Source organism: Hyperoodon ampullatus (assembly GCF_949752795.1).
Source record: "Hyperoodon ampullatus genome assembly, chromosome: X".
Taxonomy (NCBI): Eukaryota; Metazoa; Chordata; class Mammalia; order Artiodactyla; family Ziphiidae; genus Hyperoodon; species Hyperoodon ampullatus.
This window is the reverse complement of record NC_136913.1, coordinates 96,905,000-96,920,410: the sequence shown is the minus strand read 5'-3', so window position 1 is coordinate 96,920,410 and position 15,411 is coordinate 96,905,000. Positions and strand designations below refer to the sequence as shown.

The following is a 15,411-nucleotide window of genomic DNA, read 5'->3' as shown; positions in this document are numbered from 1 at the left end:
TCATATTAACTCAGTGGAATTTCACAACCACTTCATAAATTGGTACCATAAGTACCTCCAAGCTCACAGATAAGAAAGGTTCAATAATTTGTCCAAAATTACATAGCTAGTAAGTTGTAAAACCAAGATTCTAACCTGGATCTCTTAAATTCTAGAGCCAGATTTTTCAGGAATTAATTCTGTGAAGTGTGAAATCCCTTTACCTTAATTTCTGTATAATAAAACTTAACTTGAAGTTTAAGAAACTAGTACAAGTCCTCTAAATTTTCAATGGGGTTAGCAAAACAATAGCTATGAAATCATACCAAAGCCAAATTTTCAAGAAAAAAAAATTGAAATTTAATACTGGAGATTAAAGTAATCTTATCTAATCACTAGAATTGTTGTATGGGCATGTTCATGAATAGAAAAAGAGGCTTCCAAAGTAAGGAACCACTAATAACCTACCTGGCCTGCCTTGTGTAGGCGGAGATACAAATAGAGGCTGTATAGCATTCTGTGAGCAAATTGAAGTGGTACTACTAGCTTGATTAGCTGCTGCACAGTTAGGCAAGACTGGAGCTGGAATAATATTTGCACAGGAAGCTGCAACTGCTGCAGAATTTACCATCACCACCTGTAAGTGTGGAAGAAAGTTTAGAACTCTAAGTTTGGTTTCACAAACAATATTAGTCTCTTATCTGATCCTAAACTTCAGGAAATAGTATTCTAATAACTAAAACACCAAGAAGCCAATATTTATGTAAACCTAATATAGGAAGGTTATTTCTTTTAGAAGACCCCAGATGACTTTGAGAGCTTTACTTTTTTATTTTAATATTTTTCTGGAAAGGTAATACATTAATATGATTCAAAAACCAAGTATAAAATTGTATACAATGAAAAGTTTCCTCTAACCCCTGTCCTCCATCTGCCTAGTTCCTCTCTCCACAAACAAGTAACCTCTGGGTTTCCTGAATACTATCCAGAAATTTATAGTATGTATTTATCTTTACATGCATATATGTTTCCCCACACACACTTTAAAAAAAAAAAAACAAACAGAAAATGTTCTTTGCTTTTTTTTTTTTAACTTCTTGAGACTGTACTTTGTTTTTCTGATTAGGCCACAGTACCCAATACAGGGCTGTGCACAGAAAGATGTTCAATAAATGGTAACAGATTCTTCTTCATGAACACCCTGTCCTCACTGTAGTCTCCATTTTCTTATTACCCACTGCAATATGGCTGCTACCCTCTCTGGTTCTCAGAAACTGTATTCAAAGTCACAGTGGTCTCCATGGCAACAAATCATAGTAGACTCTTGTTAGTCCTTATGTTGCTTGACACTTGACAGCAACTGACACTTGACTATTCCTTGAAACATTCTCTTCCTGGGGCTTCCATAATAATACACTCTCCTGCTTTTCCTCCCTCCTTGGCTATTCCTTCTCTACCCATTTTCTAAATGGTGATGCACAGGCTCTGTTCTAGATGCTGTTCTCAATCTCTTCCTTTTTCCAGGATGATCTTATTTACTCCTATGGTTTCAGCTACCTTTCTGATGCCAGCTTCCCATTCTATAAGAAAGCTTTACATTTTAAGTTTCAAGAAATGGCACAGACTTGACAGGTTATTTATATTAACTCACTCATTATATAAGAGGTTCAGAGTAGACTGAGTAGTCCAATGCCAGCACACAGAACAGTGTCTGGAACAGAGCAGATGCTCCATCAATTTGTTAATAAATTTACTAATTACTGTGCCAGGCACCAGGAAGTACAATAACACTTAACATAAGAATATAAGCAGCTTCTTTGAAGTATGATGAAGGGCAAAGAGAACAAAAAGAAAAAATTCATTTTCTGCTGTTTAGGCCACTGAAACTGACTGCAAAATAAAACTATAAAGATTACCTTCTGGGGGTAGTTGTATGAGGTAACTGTATCATGAGGAGACATAGAACATGGTCTTCTATCCTGAAGAGACTTTAATGAATACAGAAGTACAAATAAGGGGAAATCAAGAAATTAAACAATACATCAATAAAAGATCTGCTTTGTTTCAACACCTCCTAAAGATAAGTGAAAGTGATCTGTCCTCAAAGTATTCAAATTTGGAGGTGACTACTATGATAATGCTCCAAAAGGTATCACTCTAGTGCCTGACTTAGGTGACTGTTCTATTTCCTATCTACAGAAATCCTGATCATATCCAACTCTAGTCCCAATATAGATACTAAAATGTAATGGAGAATTGTAATTTAAACACTTTCTCAGTGTCCTCTGTTGCCTTAAAAACCTCAAAATCAGTAGGGCCAGCAACAGTGTTGCTAAAAGAAAGCATTCCATCTAAAGGAACAGCTTGGGACAAGGGTGGATAACTGGCTGGTCAGCTGCATCCTACCTAAGCAGGATGTAGTATAATCCAAACACCATTCCCCTTTGGCTCAAGACCTTGTCTTTGTGAAAGTAACAATGATTTTAAAAGGCTCAGAATTATGCATGACAGACTGTCATGACAGAAAAATAAACTAGCAGCAGAAGTTGGTAATAAGGACACAGAGGAAATCAGGGGAAGTAATCACAGGAAACAAGAGGAACCACATTGGGACAAAGACAAGGCCAACTTAACATGGACCTAAGAGTGCATGTTTCGAAAGTCTGTGTTCAAGTACAGCCCAAGTACCGGCCAAAGAGCAAACTTTAGCCCTGGCTCAGAAGGCCCAGTGTGAATTCTAAACAATTCCAGAGAAGGATTTAGGTGAGAGTTGGGCGTGGAATTAAGAAGAAAAAATGTTCATGGTTTCTTAGAAGGTTCTGTACCTGGAAATCTTTAAGTCCTGCATTGGTCTTCTCCCCTCAGAATGCTGTGAAAAAATCACTTAGAAAACTTACTTGGTGACTGGAGAATGGGAGTGGAGCACGTCATGAAGAGATTGAAACCTACTGGGGATGTATGATAAAGTAAGTTCAGAACAAAAAGGAACACGTGACAAGTGAAATTAAAGGGACAGAAAGGAAGTGTCTACTCCTGTCATCCCTGAAGGCGAGATTTTTACTTGCTTTTTCAACTTGGGTGGCTATTTCAAGAAATGGTGTAAAAACATGTGATATGAGAAGAGTAATGACAGAGTGAGAGGAAAAAACTATTTCTCTAGCAGGGGCAAAGGAAGGGAAGGAGAAATAATGGGAAGAGAATTATATATCAGTTTTCATCACCTTCCTAAGATGTACTGCCTAAACAGTAAAAACAAAAATTCAGTACATGAAGCTATCAAAGTTAAGATTAATCACAGAGAATAGAGGGTAGTCATTCAACTTCCTCACAAATATTCCAGCTCTCCTCCTAGGTACATGGGTAGGTTGCTCTTCCTGGCCTCATCTAATTAGGTATGGGCACGTGACTTGTTTGGACAATGAAATATGAGCAGAAATATTGAGAGCCAGTGTTTAATTTCCCTATCTTCAGCTCTGCCAAGGTGACTGTGAAAGTACATGTCCAGCAGCCTGGATTCCTGAGTGACTCTGATAAACAAAGGCCTGCTACCAACCTGCACTGGACCTATAACATTAGCAAGAACAGCTGTGTTAAGCCGCTGAGATTTTGGTGGACTGTTGTTGCAGCGTAACCTAGCTTGACCAAAACAGTAATTGGTAACTAAAATCAGGGTGCTGCTGTAACAAAAACCTAACTTGAGAAGGAGATTATGAATTTGTAGCTCTTAAGGGAAGAGGTTTGGAAAACAGAATGTTAGTTTTGTGTTTTGATTACTGCTGGCAGAGTTGAGCAAGGTATTTTAAGACAGATGTGTAAAGAAAAGTAGTTTGTAGGCAGGAATGAAAGGGAATAGAGTCCTTGAATACTAGGACTTGTAGGGTTTGGAAAGGCAACTGCTTCAACTCAAAACTCTAAAAGATAAAATTGATAAATGCTTTGAACAACAAAGAGAAGTTAAAACTTGGCCTTGAAGGAAGACTCAAATCATTGTTAAAATATGATTGCACTAAAGTATCTCAAAGCAAGAGTACCATTAAGGATATAACACCCAATGAATCCTTGCACTTGGACAAAATGGCTCATGGAAAAGTATTCAAAGGTATGGCTCTTTCATCAATGCCTGATAAGCTGAAGGTATTTGCAATCAAGTAGAGACAGGGATAAGAATGCAAAGAATTATAGCAAATCTAAGTAGTATATTTATAAAAAAGAATTGTCAGTATGGCTATTGGCAAATGAAACTAATAGGAATCAGAGAAGCTGCACAATAAATTACTCACATAGCCAAAGAAACCATGAGCAGAACTAAAACTATCCAACTGAGATAAAACCACCCTTGGGCCCTCAATATTCTATGAGTAAGAAGCAGGCTGAGAAAGCTGCTCAGCTGCCAAGATGGATTATTCTCCAATGCCTACTTCAAATATAGCCAAGGAAGGAAGGTCCTTGGAGTAATCAAGAGCCCCAGAAAACAATGAACCAGGGAGCCTCTCCAGGGAACAGTCCCCATGCCTAGGTTGGGGGCCCTCAAAATGTCTGTCCAGCATGATGTCAGAATTGCTATGGACCAGTAACTGTTTCTCCCATTTTACCTGCATCTGAATGGAAAGTTCTACTGCAATGTTTCAGTCCCTGCTCTACCACTGGAAATTGGGTATGTAGGGGGTAAATAACTTTGTATATTTGGTTTAGGCCTCCAGATCAAGAGGAACCACATCTGGACCCAATACAAAGAGTACTACACATTTCCCAGAAACCTTGGGCTCTGAGTTTTATCACACTGAAGGGGATTTTGGGGTTGCCTCTCTTGAGGTAGAAGGAAGTATTTTGCCTGTGGGAGTTTCCACTGAATGTTGTAATCCTTAGTGCTGTTAAAATATTTCCACCTTTTTGACTTCTAGGCACAGAGAAGTTAGAGTCTTCAAGAGAAACATGCTCTGGCCGACGAAAAAGAAATGGAGGGCTTCCCTGGTGGCACAGTGGTTGGGAGTCCACCTGCCGGTGCAGGGGACACACGGGTTCATGTCCCGGTCCGGGAGGATCCCACATGCCGCAGAGTGGCTGGGCCCGTGAGCCATGGCCGCTGAGCCTGCGCGTCTGGAGCCTGTGCTCCTCAACGGGAGAGGCCACAGCAGTGAGAGGCCCGCGCACCGCAAAAAAAAAAAAAAAAAAAAAAAAAAAAAGAAATGGAAAAGAAAGTGATATGTGTCATCTCCAGGTAGAAGCTGTAAGAGCCAGTGCACCATTCACTACCTCTTGTTTCCTGCCTTAGCAATCATGGACGGAGCTTCCGTCAGCCTAAGTCCCTAAGCAGAGCCCTCCTGCAGACCTCCACTACACATGTAGCATAACCAAGAAGTAAACTTTTGTTATATTAAGTACCTGAGATTTATGGCCCATTCTTACTGTTAGAAAGATCATGATAAAATCCTCTAAAAAAATCATCATCGCCAATGTTCAAATTTCCTCTTCTATCAACACATATTAGGAACATCTCTAGGATAATTTCTAGAAAGGGGTGTGATCTTGGATGAGTTACTTAATTTCTGGGCCTCAATTTCTTCATCTACAAAATGGGAATGATACCCTAATACCTCATAGGATTGTTCTGATTTAAATACATTTATATGTACAGCACTCAGAACAGTGTTCTAGTACACAGGAACTATATGTGTTTGTCATTATTATTAAATACCTACCAAGTTTGCTGTAGATTCAGTTGTGCTGTAAACACCTGAAGTTTCATAGTCTTGTTCTAGAGGATATAGCCAAAGTAAAAATAATGAGCATTATTTTATAGTTTGAAATTTTATAAATAATGAATATCAGACTTTACCTAGATCTCACTGACCTGAAGGATAAATATATTCTTCATGATATCCCCCTAGAAAAAAAAGACAGAAAAAGTGTGTTTATGTAGGACTTTTTGCTCAGCAGAGCCAGATGGCCAGCACTTGCTTTTTCTCAAGTTTTATGGATATATGTTCAAAACTAAAATGTATACATCCTTGAAACAAGTGATTTGAGCTTTCATACTACTCAACAGATATTAAAGCCAGAGACTGGCTGTAAACAGTACAAATTTCTCCTTTGAAAATTCCCTTAGTTCTTAGAGTTCAGACAGACGTGAAAAACCCACTTGTGTCCAATTCTGGCGGTACAGTATGGTGATTAACTTCACTGGCTCTGGAGTTAGGACTGTCTAGATTTGAATCCTAATTAACTATATCACTTTAGGCAGGTTATTTAATCTTTGTGTCTTAATTTCTTCACTGTAAAACAGGGTTAACAGTACCTAGCTCATAGTGGGGTGAAAAGAACATAGCATGATGCTTGGCATATAGTAAATGGTGATTATAAAGTAATCTGAGTATAATAACCAATAGTTTGCTTAGGTGAACGTTAAAGGAATATGGCATGCTTCATCTGTTTTTCAGCCTGATTCAGGTAAATAATACATTTACAATCAGTTTGTTCTCAGAAGATGGCTTAGAGGACTGAAGTACTTTGCTCTAAGATGCTACACCATTGAAACTCAGAGAAAGTCAATCTTCAACTCGACAGTTTTCCAGCAAATAACACCCCAAAGGTCAAAACTGGATTGATTCTTAAACATGTCACTTATCCAACACACATACAGGTAACCCCTCCAGATAACAGGATTTAAGGTGAGAACGAATATTTGGTTACTCTGAATATGCCACTATAGGTGAACAGTACATATGAAGATACCCACTGTGCTAAAAGGAAAAGGAAAAGGGTCATCCTGAGTAAAAGAGCAGAGAATACGCATACTCAGGCACATGCATGCACACTAAGTTCTTAGAAATGTCTATTTTCTCCAACATAAGTAGCAGAAAGAAGAATATCACAAGAAAATACGTTGACCAGTAAGTCAAATCATTCAGACTGCCTCACACCTCCTTAATCCACCCAATTCCTCCAGAATTGTTTCAGTAGGCATATTTCATTTTACACAAAAGTGGTAAAAAAAAATAAGCAATCCAATGATGAGAGGCATTCTAACAACTATAAAGGTCATGTATACATGTTTTAGAGTCAGATAAACCCAAATTCAAAATCGATCTCTGCCAGTCACAAAGGACCACATATTGCATGATTCCTTTTATATGAAATGTCCAGAATAGACAAATCCATTAAGACAGAAAGCAGACTGATGGTTGCCTAACACTAGGGGCAGGGGATGCTGGGGGGATAATGAAGAATGATGGCTAATGAGTACAGGGTTTCTTTTTCTAAAATTGATTGTGGTGATGTATGCAACTTTGTGACTATACTAAAAACCACTGAATTGCACTTTAAACATTGAATTGTACAAGTTAGGCTAATTGTATAGCATGTAGATTATATCTAAATAAAACTGTTATAAAAAAGATTAAATCTCTGCCACTTACCAAAGGTATGACTTTGGCCATGTCATTTACCCTTTGAACCTCAATTTCCTCACATAAAAAACAAAGAAGGGCTTCCCTGGTGGGAAGAATTGGTTAAGAATCCACCTCGGACTTCCCTGGTGGCACAGTGGTTGAGAGTCCACCTGCCAATGCAGGGGATGCGGGTTCGTGCCCCAGTCCGGGAAGATCCCACATGCTGCAGAGTGGCTGGGCCCGTGAGCCATGGCCGCTGAGCCTGCACGTCCGGAGCCTGTGCTCTGCAACAGGAGAGGCCACAGCAGTGAAAGGCCCGCGTACCGTAAAAAAAAAAAAAAAAAATCCACCTGCGAATGCAGGGGACAGGGGTTCGAGCCCTGGTCCGGGAAGATCCCACATGCTGCAGAGCAACTAAGCCCGTGTACCACAACGACTGAGCCTGCACTCTAGAGCCTGCACGCCCCAACTACTGAAGCCCGCACACCTAGAGCCCGTGCTCCACAACAAGAGAAGCCACCGCAATGAGAAGCCCATGCACTATAACGAAGAGTAGCCCCAGCTCACTGCAACTAGAGAAAGCCCGCACGCAGCAACAAAGACCCAATGCAGCCAAAAATAAATAAAAATAAAATAAATTTATAAAAAAATTTAATAAAAAAATAATAAAGATACCACATTCCTCAGAGTGATAAAGTATTATATTAAATTGTAAATATAATTGCTTAGTACAGTACATGGCCATTAGAACTCAATGAACAGTAATGTTTATAGATCAAGTAGATTTCTTTGGGAAACGAAATTATTTCATAGCAGTCTTGTAAAATAAGAGTCACATGAAAAGCCTAAAATAGTTATACAAATGGGGAGGACAACATGAATAGCTCCTCACTAATAAGGAATAGATATTTTCCATACTGAAATCTCACCAAATCAAAACTCACTGAAGACCTATGCAGAGAGCTGAAAGTTTTAACAATGTAGTGGTCTACAGATATAGAAGTCTGTCTTTCTGAAAAATACCAAGACATCTTCAAAAACCTAGCAAGCTCTGATACAAGAACTGATAACTCTTTCAAAATGAGTTGCCAGAACAGAGTGAGACCCCCCACCCCAAACCAAAACTTTAGCCCTGTTGTGCTAATACAACAAGAATCATCTTTTAAAAAAATATTTAACTGGAACTGACTCACCATTGTCACTCTGGCCATCACCTTCCTCTGAATTCAGAGTCTGTTTGCCTGAGCTATGTCCTCGCCTTGCAACATGGTATCTCGAAGTAGCAGGAACCATTGTAGAGGGCCCTCCATGATTCTGTACCAAAGAGATACACACATACACATGCAGTTCTCCCTATATAGTCAGAGAAAAAGCTATAAATATTTTAAATTTACTTTAGAATCAAAAATATGTGAGGAAATAACGATCAAGAGAACAGAAGAGGGCTTCCCTGGTGGTGCAGTGGTTGAGAATCTGCCTGCCAATGCAGGGGACACGGGTTCGAGCCCTGGTCTGGGAAGATCCCACATGCCGCGAAGCAACTGGGCCTGTGAGCCACAATTACTGAGCCTGCGCGTCTGGAGCCTGTGCTCCGCAACAAGAGAGGCCGCGATAGTGAGAGGCCCGCACACTGCGATGAAGAGTGGCCCCCGCTTGCTACAACTAGAGAAAGCCCTCGCACAGAAACGAAGACCCAACACAGCCATAAATAAATAAATAAATAAATTTAAAAATTCACGACATATGTCAATATTAAAAAAAAGAGAGAGAACAGAAGATTTTAGCCCATACTTATATAGGCAAGATTATTTGTCCACCTCTACTCCTCCTCCATAAGAACAGCTTAAAAAAACATTCTCTCCAATTTTTAAAAGCTCTAGGATGAAAACTCACGTTTTCCAGGAGGGGCTGTATTTGGTCATTTGTAAAACAGCTAAAATGTATCCATATTACCTTCACTTAAAAAAGTACAATAAAAAAAGTAAATGGCTTTTTGAGTAAAATTTTGACCTACTTACAGGTAAAGCTGGATAAGAAGTCTCATCCCCTTCTTCAACTTCATAAAAAGTAATGGTTTCTTCCAAGCCCCTGGGCATCTGTCCATTCTCTGGAACAAAGCTAAACTGGCACTCCTTATTCATACAATGCATCTGGCGGTGACTACGTCTAAAGGAACTTAAGTAGTTTGCAGAATGAGAAGGGGAAAAAAAGATAAAATATGGTAGTAACTTGTTTCTAATTTCTAAATAACAGTTCAAACATCTCAATGTTGGCACTTTAAAATTTAGTCCGTATATTTACTGCACAGCAAGAAAGTCAGACTCACTCATTTTCTCTAACTTTCAAAGTTAAAATTCACTTACCGAGATCTATAGGAGAAGTTATCATAGCTCTGGCAGCACCTTCTACCCGGGCCAGGGTAAAAACCAACTTTAGGGCCTGCCATGTTGTGCCTGTTTATAAAGCGAGGTGAATCCCTAAGAATAAAGGGGGAAAAAACCCAGAACTCCTTATTTACTAGTGCTTGAGTAGTCAGTCTTTGTAGTTAAATAGAATTAACATATCCTTCTAAAAATGACCAAATAGAAAGAGCTTTGCTTTCCTCACTACTGACATTAGGCCTATTCATTTTTTTTTAATTGCAGTATAGTTGCTTTACAATGTTGTGTTAATTTCTGCTGTACAGCAAAGTGATTCAGTTATACATATACATACATTCTTTCTTTATATTCTTTATGGTTTGGCCTATTCATTATTGACAGACACAGTGCCATATACATGGCACTCAGCTTGATGGCATTCTATCTTCTAGGATCTCTTCAACTGCTCCATCATATTTTCCTAGACTATGAGAATACAAATCTTCAATAAATTTGACAAGAATTTAAGTATACATCAGTTCCATCCATTACGCTCCCTTCAGGCAGAGATTATAAAATAATTCTAAACTATTGAGATATTTCTAAATTCTACTGTAATTCTGCCGAGGAATTATTTCCAATGTCTAAACAGAGATGTACATTATCTTCAAAGACAGTTAAGACCTACCTGGGCGTCCCACATCCCCGACCTTGTCCCTGAGATGAATGTTGAGGATGAAAATGTCCATTAGACATAACACCGCCAGCTGTCTGTGAGCAGTGCATTGGAGAGTCATGCCCATAACGCATACTATGCTGAAGCCTGGGTGGGAGGAGGGGGTCTCCCCTGCTGTAAGCCATAGTCATATAAACCTCTTTCCCTCTAATTTTCTTGAACATCTTCCTCCGTTGCTTCATGTCCATCTCTGACATAGCTTTCAAGCAAACAAAGAAGTAAGCAATAAGCTTCAAAACCAAAGCAAAAGGTCCAGTGTCTCCCACAAATGTCTAAGACTCTCAGATGTTTTACTTAGGAAAACCATATGAATACAGGGAAGGAACTTCTGTATTTTCAAAGGATGTACTAGGTCTTTCATTCGGAAGGGCAAAACCAGCAAGTAACTTCTGTATCAATGGACATCTCAGCACTACCTTTAGTATAGGCAACTTTGGTCATCAAAACATAGAGTCAGTCATCCAGTCATCTATGTTACTGTTATCCAAAAAATTATGTCTATTAATAGACATATTAATATGGCTGCTTCCAGCTTCTCTGGCTGCTTCCATGAGGTGTTTTTCTAGTTCTTTGAGAAATCTTTTCCCTTCAAGTTTTAGAATTTAAAATCCACTCCACCTTAAGCTTAAACAAAGTCACCTAAACAGTAGTTCTCAGCCAGGGACAATTCTGCCCCTCCCCTTCTTGAGGCACATTTGGCAATGTCTGGAGACATTTTTGGTTGTCATAACTTGGAGAAGGATGCTGCTGGCATCTAGTAGATAGAGACCAGGGATGCTGCTAAGCATCCTACAATGCACAGGACAGCTCCCTACAACGAAGTATTATCCATCCTAAAAAGTCAGTAGTGCTGAAGTTGAGAAACTCTAACCCAGAATAAGACTTAACGTTCCAGCATTTTTTTTAAGTGCAATGTAGGTAAATACAAGAGGAAAATAATAAAACCTTCAGCATACAAACCCATTTCTGGGACACAGCCGCAGGAAATTTTCTGGTAACCTCTTCCTTTCCTACTGGGTGTAACATTCCAGGCAGGAACAGGTGTTACTTGGGTAAGTGGTTTTAAGTTAGCCAGTGGAACAACATGCCTTAAACGTAAAGATACCACCATTAAGCCATTGCAACACAGACTTAATTCTCATTTGACACATATACCTGATCCCTCCTGCTTCATTTTCAAGTGTTTTCTATTTAAACCTGTTAACACTAGCTTCCTCATTGAGGTCTTCTTTTTATGTTAAAAAACCTAAGAGCAGTTTGTACAATTTCACAGCTGTTTGTAGCACATATCATGCTCAGGAGGATAGACTGTGGTAGACTAATTTACAAATATTTGTTGCCTCTCCTTGAAGAAGGATTATATTTTCTCACCCCATTGACTTTAGACTTAGTTATGTAACCTATTTTGGCCAGGAAAATTTGAGCAGATGCTTTAAAAACCAGCACACGGTTTGTCATGTTTTCATTTTTTCCCTGCCTGTGATCCTGGTAGCATACGTCTGGATAGAGCCGTTGTCAACCTGGGTCCCCTTTGCTGACCTACTATGAACATGCTAAATGAGCAAGAAATGAACTTTAAGTTGCCAAAAGTCTTTGGTTGTTAGGGCAGCATAACCTACTTTAATGGTTCTCAAAGTGGACCAACGGCATTAGCATCACCTGGAAACTTGTTAGAAGTTCAAATTCTTGGGCCCCACCACAAACTTACTAAATCAAACTTTGGGGATGGAGCTCATCAATCTGTATTTTAACAAGCTCTCCAGGTAATTCTGGGGTATGTTAAAGTTTGAGAACAGATGGACTAGCCTATCTTGATATTGGCAGAGACTCAGTTAACAAACTAGCTTTCCAGTTAGTATAGTTTTATATCAGAATTCTGTTGTACTTAGTATTTCTAATAAGTTGGCTATTACCCAGGATTTTGAAACTTATGCATAGGTATACTGAAATTTCACACTTCACCATATGCTTTTACAACTCACGACAAGTCATCTTAGGCCAGTACCAGATATAACTTTGGTTCTCTTACTAGCATCCTGGTAATTCTCAATATTACAAAAAGGCATCAAAAGCCAAAGATTTTAGTAATTCAACAAATTATTATATTCTTACTTTTCTGCCAATTCTTCAATGAAGACTGTTACAGAATTGCTTTCATTTCCAACTTCCTGAATATGAGCATTATAATATCTTCCACCTGATTCCAAGTGAACCTGAAAGAGGGGAAGAGACAGTAAGAACACATCTAGTCTCAAGTCAGATCTGGCTTTTGCCAAACAAAAACACTACTTCTCCTCCCAAGTGGAGTTCAGTATCTACTTATTAAAGCAGTTGATAATCAACACTGCCAGTCCAGCTCAATGGAGGCAGCACATGCTGAAACAGCGTTACATCTAATCACAAGTTTGTAATTAAAATTTAACCAAACATTAAAAAAATTCCTAGCATTTTGTAAATTAGTTTTGTTGAACTCATATTAATGACTAAAACCACAATCTCAGAAAAACAAATTACTGATTCTTTAAAGAAGGAACTAACCTGACATTTGTCTCCCAAATAGTACTGTCTCCCAGCATACTCCATATAATCAGATTTTTGAAGTTCTATGAAAAGAAAATGAAGATTCAAGCTCAACCGAACTGGTTCCTTTGCTGTTTTACGTCATTTCATTTTCTAATTTATTTTTACCACAGTGTTTTTGACAATCCTACCACTATAAGCTAAAATCTGGTGGGAAAATGTCCTAAAGGGTCATTCCATCACTCTTGATGGGTTATTCCTGTGGTCAATTTAAGGTGACCTGCCAGAATAGTTCTGTGCTATAAAACACAAATAGGGGGCTTCCCTAGTGGCGCAGTGGTTGGGAGTCTGCCTGCCGATGCAGGGGACGCGGGTTCGTGCCCCGGTCCGGGAGGATCCCACATGCCCTAGAGCGGCTAGGCCCGTGAGCCATGGCCACGGGGCCTGCACGTCCGGAGCCTGTGCTCTGCAATGGGAGAGGCCACGGGGGTGAGGGGCCCACGTACCGCAAAAAAAAAAAACAAAAAAAACCCCACAAATAGGTGGAAATTGGGAGGTTGTAATCTTAAGAGTTGGTCACATACCAACAAGGTACAGTTTGAAAGTAACACACTTCAATTTTTTAAAAAAAGGAAAAAAAAAACACTGTGTAGCTTCTTCAGAGCAATACAGTTTACCCTTGAACAACACGGGTTTGAACTGCATGTATCCACTCATATGCAGATTTTTTTCAATAGTACTACAAGTACCGAGGTTGTTGAATCCGAGGATGTAGAACTGAGGATACAGAGGAACTGGGAATACTGAGGGCTGACTACAAATTATATCTGGATTTTCAACTGCTTAGGGGGTCAGCGGCCCTAACCCCCGCACTGTTCAAGGATCAACTGTGTTTTTATTGTGTTCCACAAGGTATTAACCTCATTCTAGATTATTAACTATACCTAGGTTCACCACCGAGGTTCAAGGAGTTGAATATGAAACATTAGAGGCTACCTTGATGGCAGAACTTTAAGACCTACTTTGATCAACTTAGTTATCTTACAAGGGGAGAGAAACAATTACTTATTTCAAGGGTTGGCAAACTTTCTCTGTAAAGAGCCATATAGTAAATATTTCAAAGTTTGTGGGCCATACAGACTCTTGCAATTATTCAAGTCTGTCATAAAACTTTATGGACACTTAAAACTGAATTTCATATAATTCTCATGTATCACAATACACTGTTCTTTTAATTTTTCCCTGCCACTTAAAAATATCAAAACCATTCTTAGCTCACAGACCATACAAAAACAGGTGGCAGATTGGATTTGATTCACAGGTCATAGTCGGCCAACACCTAACCTATTCATCTATCAGTGAGGGCAGTCTTGACACATTAAACTTAAGATGAACTTATTTCCACTTACAAGTTTCTGGTACTCTTAAAGTTATCTAAAGACACACAGTCTTTGCACAGTTGAAGTCCCTGATGAACATCAGACTCTAAAAGATCCCTCCCAGTTCTAAACCTATTTGTTTCCTCCTTTGGATGTAAATCATGTATTGAGTAGGCTAAAAAGTACCATATAAAAGTGTTTTTTTTATAACAGTAGTTTGAAAACATCTCTTACTAAAAAAATTTGCACAATTATTCTCCTAGATCTGTCAGGATTCAAAAATATCCTGTTGATGTTTCATTACCTTTTCTGCTGTCCAGCCAAACATCAAATTCTACATTACGATAGATTTCTGGATCCAGGGCTTTGAGCACCTTATAAGGGAAGAGCATCTTTGATGGATTTTCTGGAGACTAAAACAAAAATAATCATGCTACAAACTCACCATCCTTAAGTCTTCCTTCTATGAAAAAGGAAGAAATAAGGTTCTTTTCTTCCTTTTTTAAAACTATGTACATATAGGCCTGTCCTTCTTTATTAAAAGAAATAGGACTTCCCTGGTGGCACAGTGGTTAAGAATCAGCCTGCCAATGCAGAGGACATGGGTTCGAGCCCTGGTCCGGGGAGATCCCACATGCATTGGAGCAGCTAAGCCCATGTGCCACAACTACCGAAGCCCGCACACCTGGAGCCCATGCTCCACAACAAGAGAAGCCCCAGCAATGAGAAGACTGCGCACCACAATGAAGAGTAGCCCCACTCACAACAACTAGAGAAAGCCCACGCATTGCAATGAAGACCCAACACAGCCTAAATAAATAAACCTTCATTAAAAAAAAGAAATAAAAGCCGCAATAAATTTTACTGTGTTTTTTAAAAATCAGGAGTCTAAATAAGCAATATGCAGAAATCTAAAAGGTTATAGATGGCAGAAGAGAAATATTGTCTAAAGCAGCCAATAACTCAGGAGATACATAAATCAATGCAACACAGACCAGAATTAAAGATTCAGTCAGGGCTATTCAACAAGTCTCATCTTGATATGCATA

General features: G+C 39.1%; 1 protein-coding gene across 1 annotated transcript in view; it reads right to left on the bottom strand.

Annotated features, from left to right (window-relative positions):
• Positions 1-15,411, bottom strand: part of LOC307069773 (UDP-N-acetylglucosamine transferase subunit ALG13-like) — a gene marked incomplete at both ends in the record, with an annotated part of 53,152 nt that overhangs the window by 24,152 nt on the left and 13,589 nt on the right. The window contains 15 exon segments of the mRNA XM_079728098.1: positions 448-613; positions 1,896-1,967; positions 5,233-5,247; positions 5,251-5,277; positions 5,281-5,313; positions 5,679-5,734; positions 5,831-5,863; positions 8,561-8,681; positions 9,386-9,542; positions 9,731-9,844; positions 10,416-10,662; positions 11,424-11,551; positions 12,576-12,676; positions 13,002-13,066; positions 14,667-14,775. Of these exon segments, the coding sequence (XP_079584224.1) occupies positions 448-613; positions 1,896-1,967; positions 5,233-5,247; positions 5,251-5,277; positions 5,281-5,313; positions 5,679-5,734; positions 5,831-5,863; positions 8,561-8,681; positions 9,386-9,542; positions 9,731-9,844; positions 10,416-10,662; positions 11,424-11,551; positions 12,576-12,676; positions 13,002-13,066; positions 14,667-14,775 (1,444 nt within the window).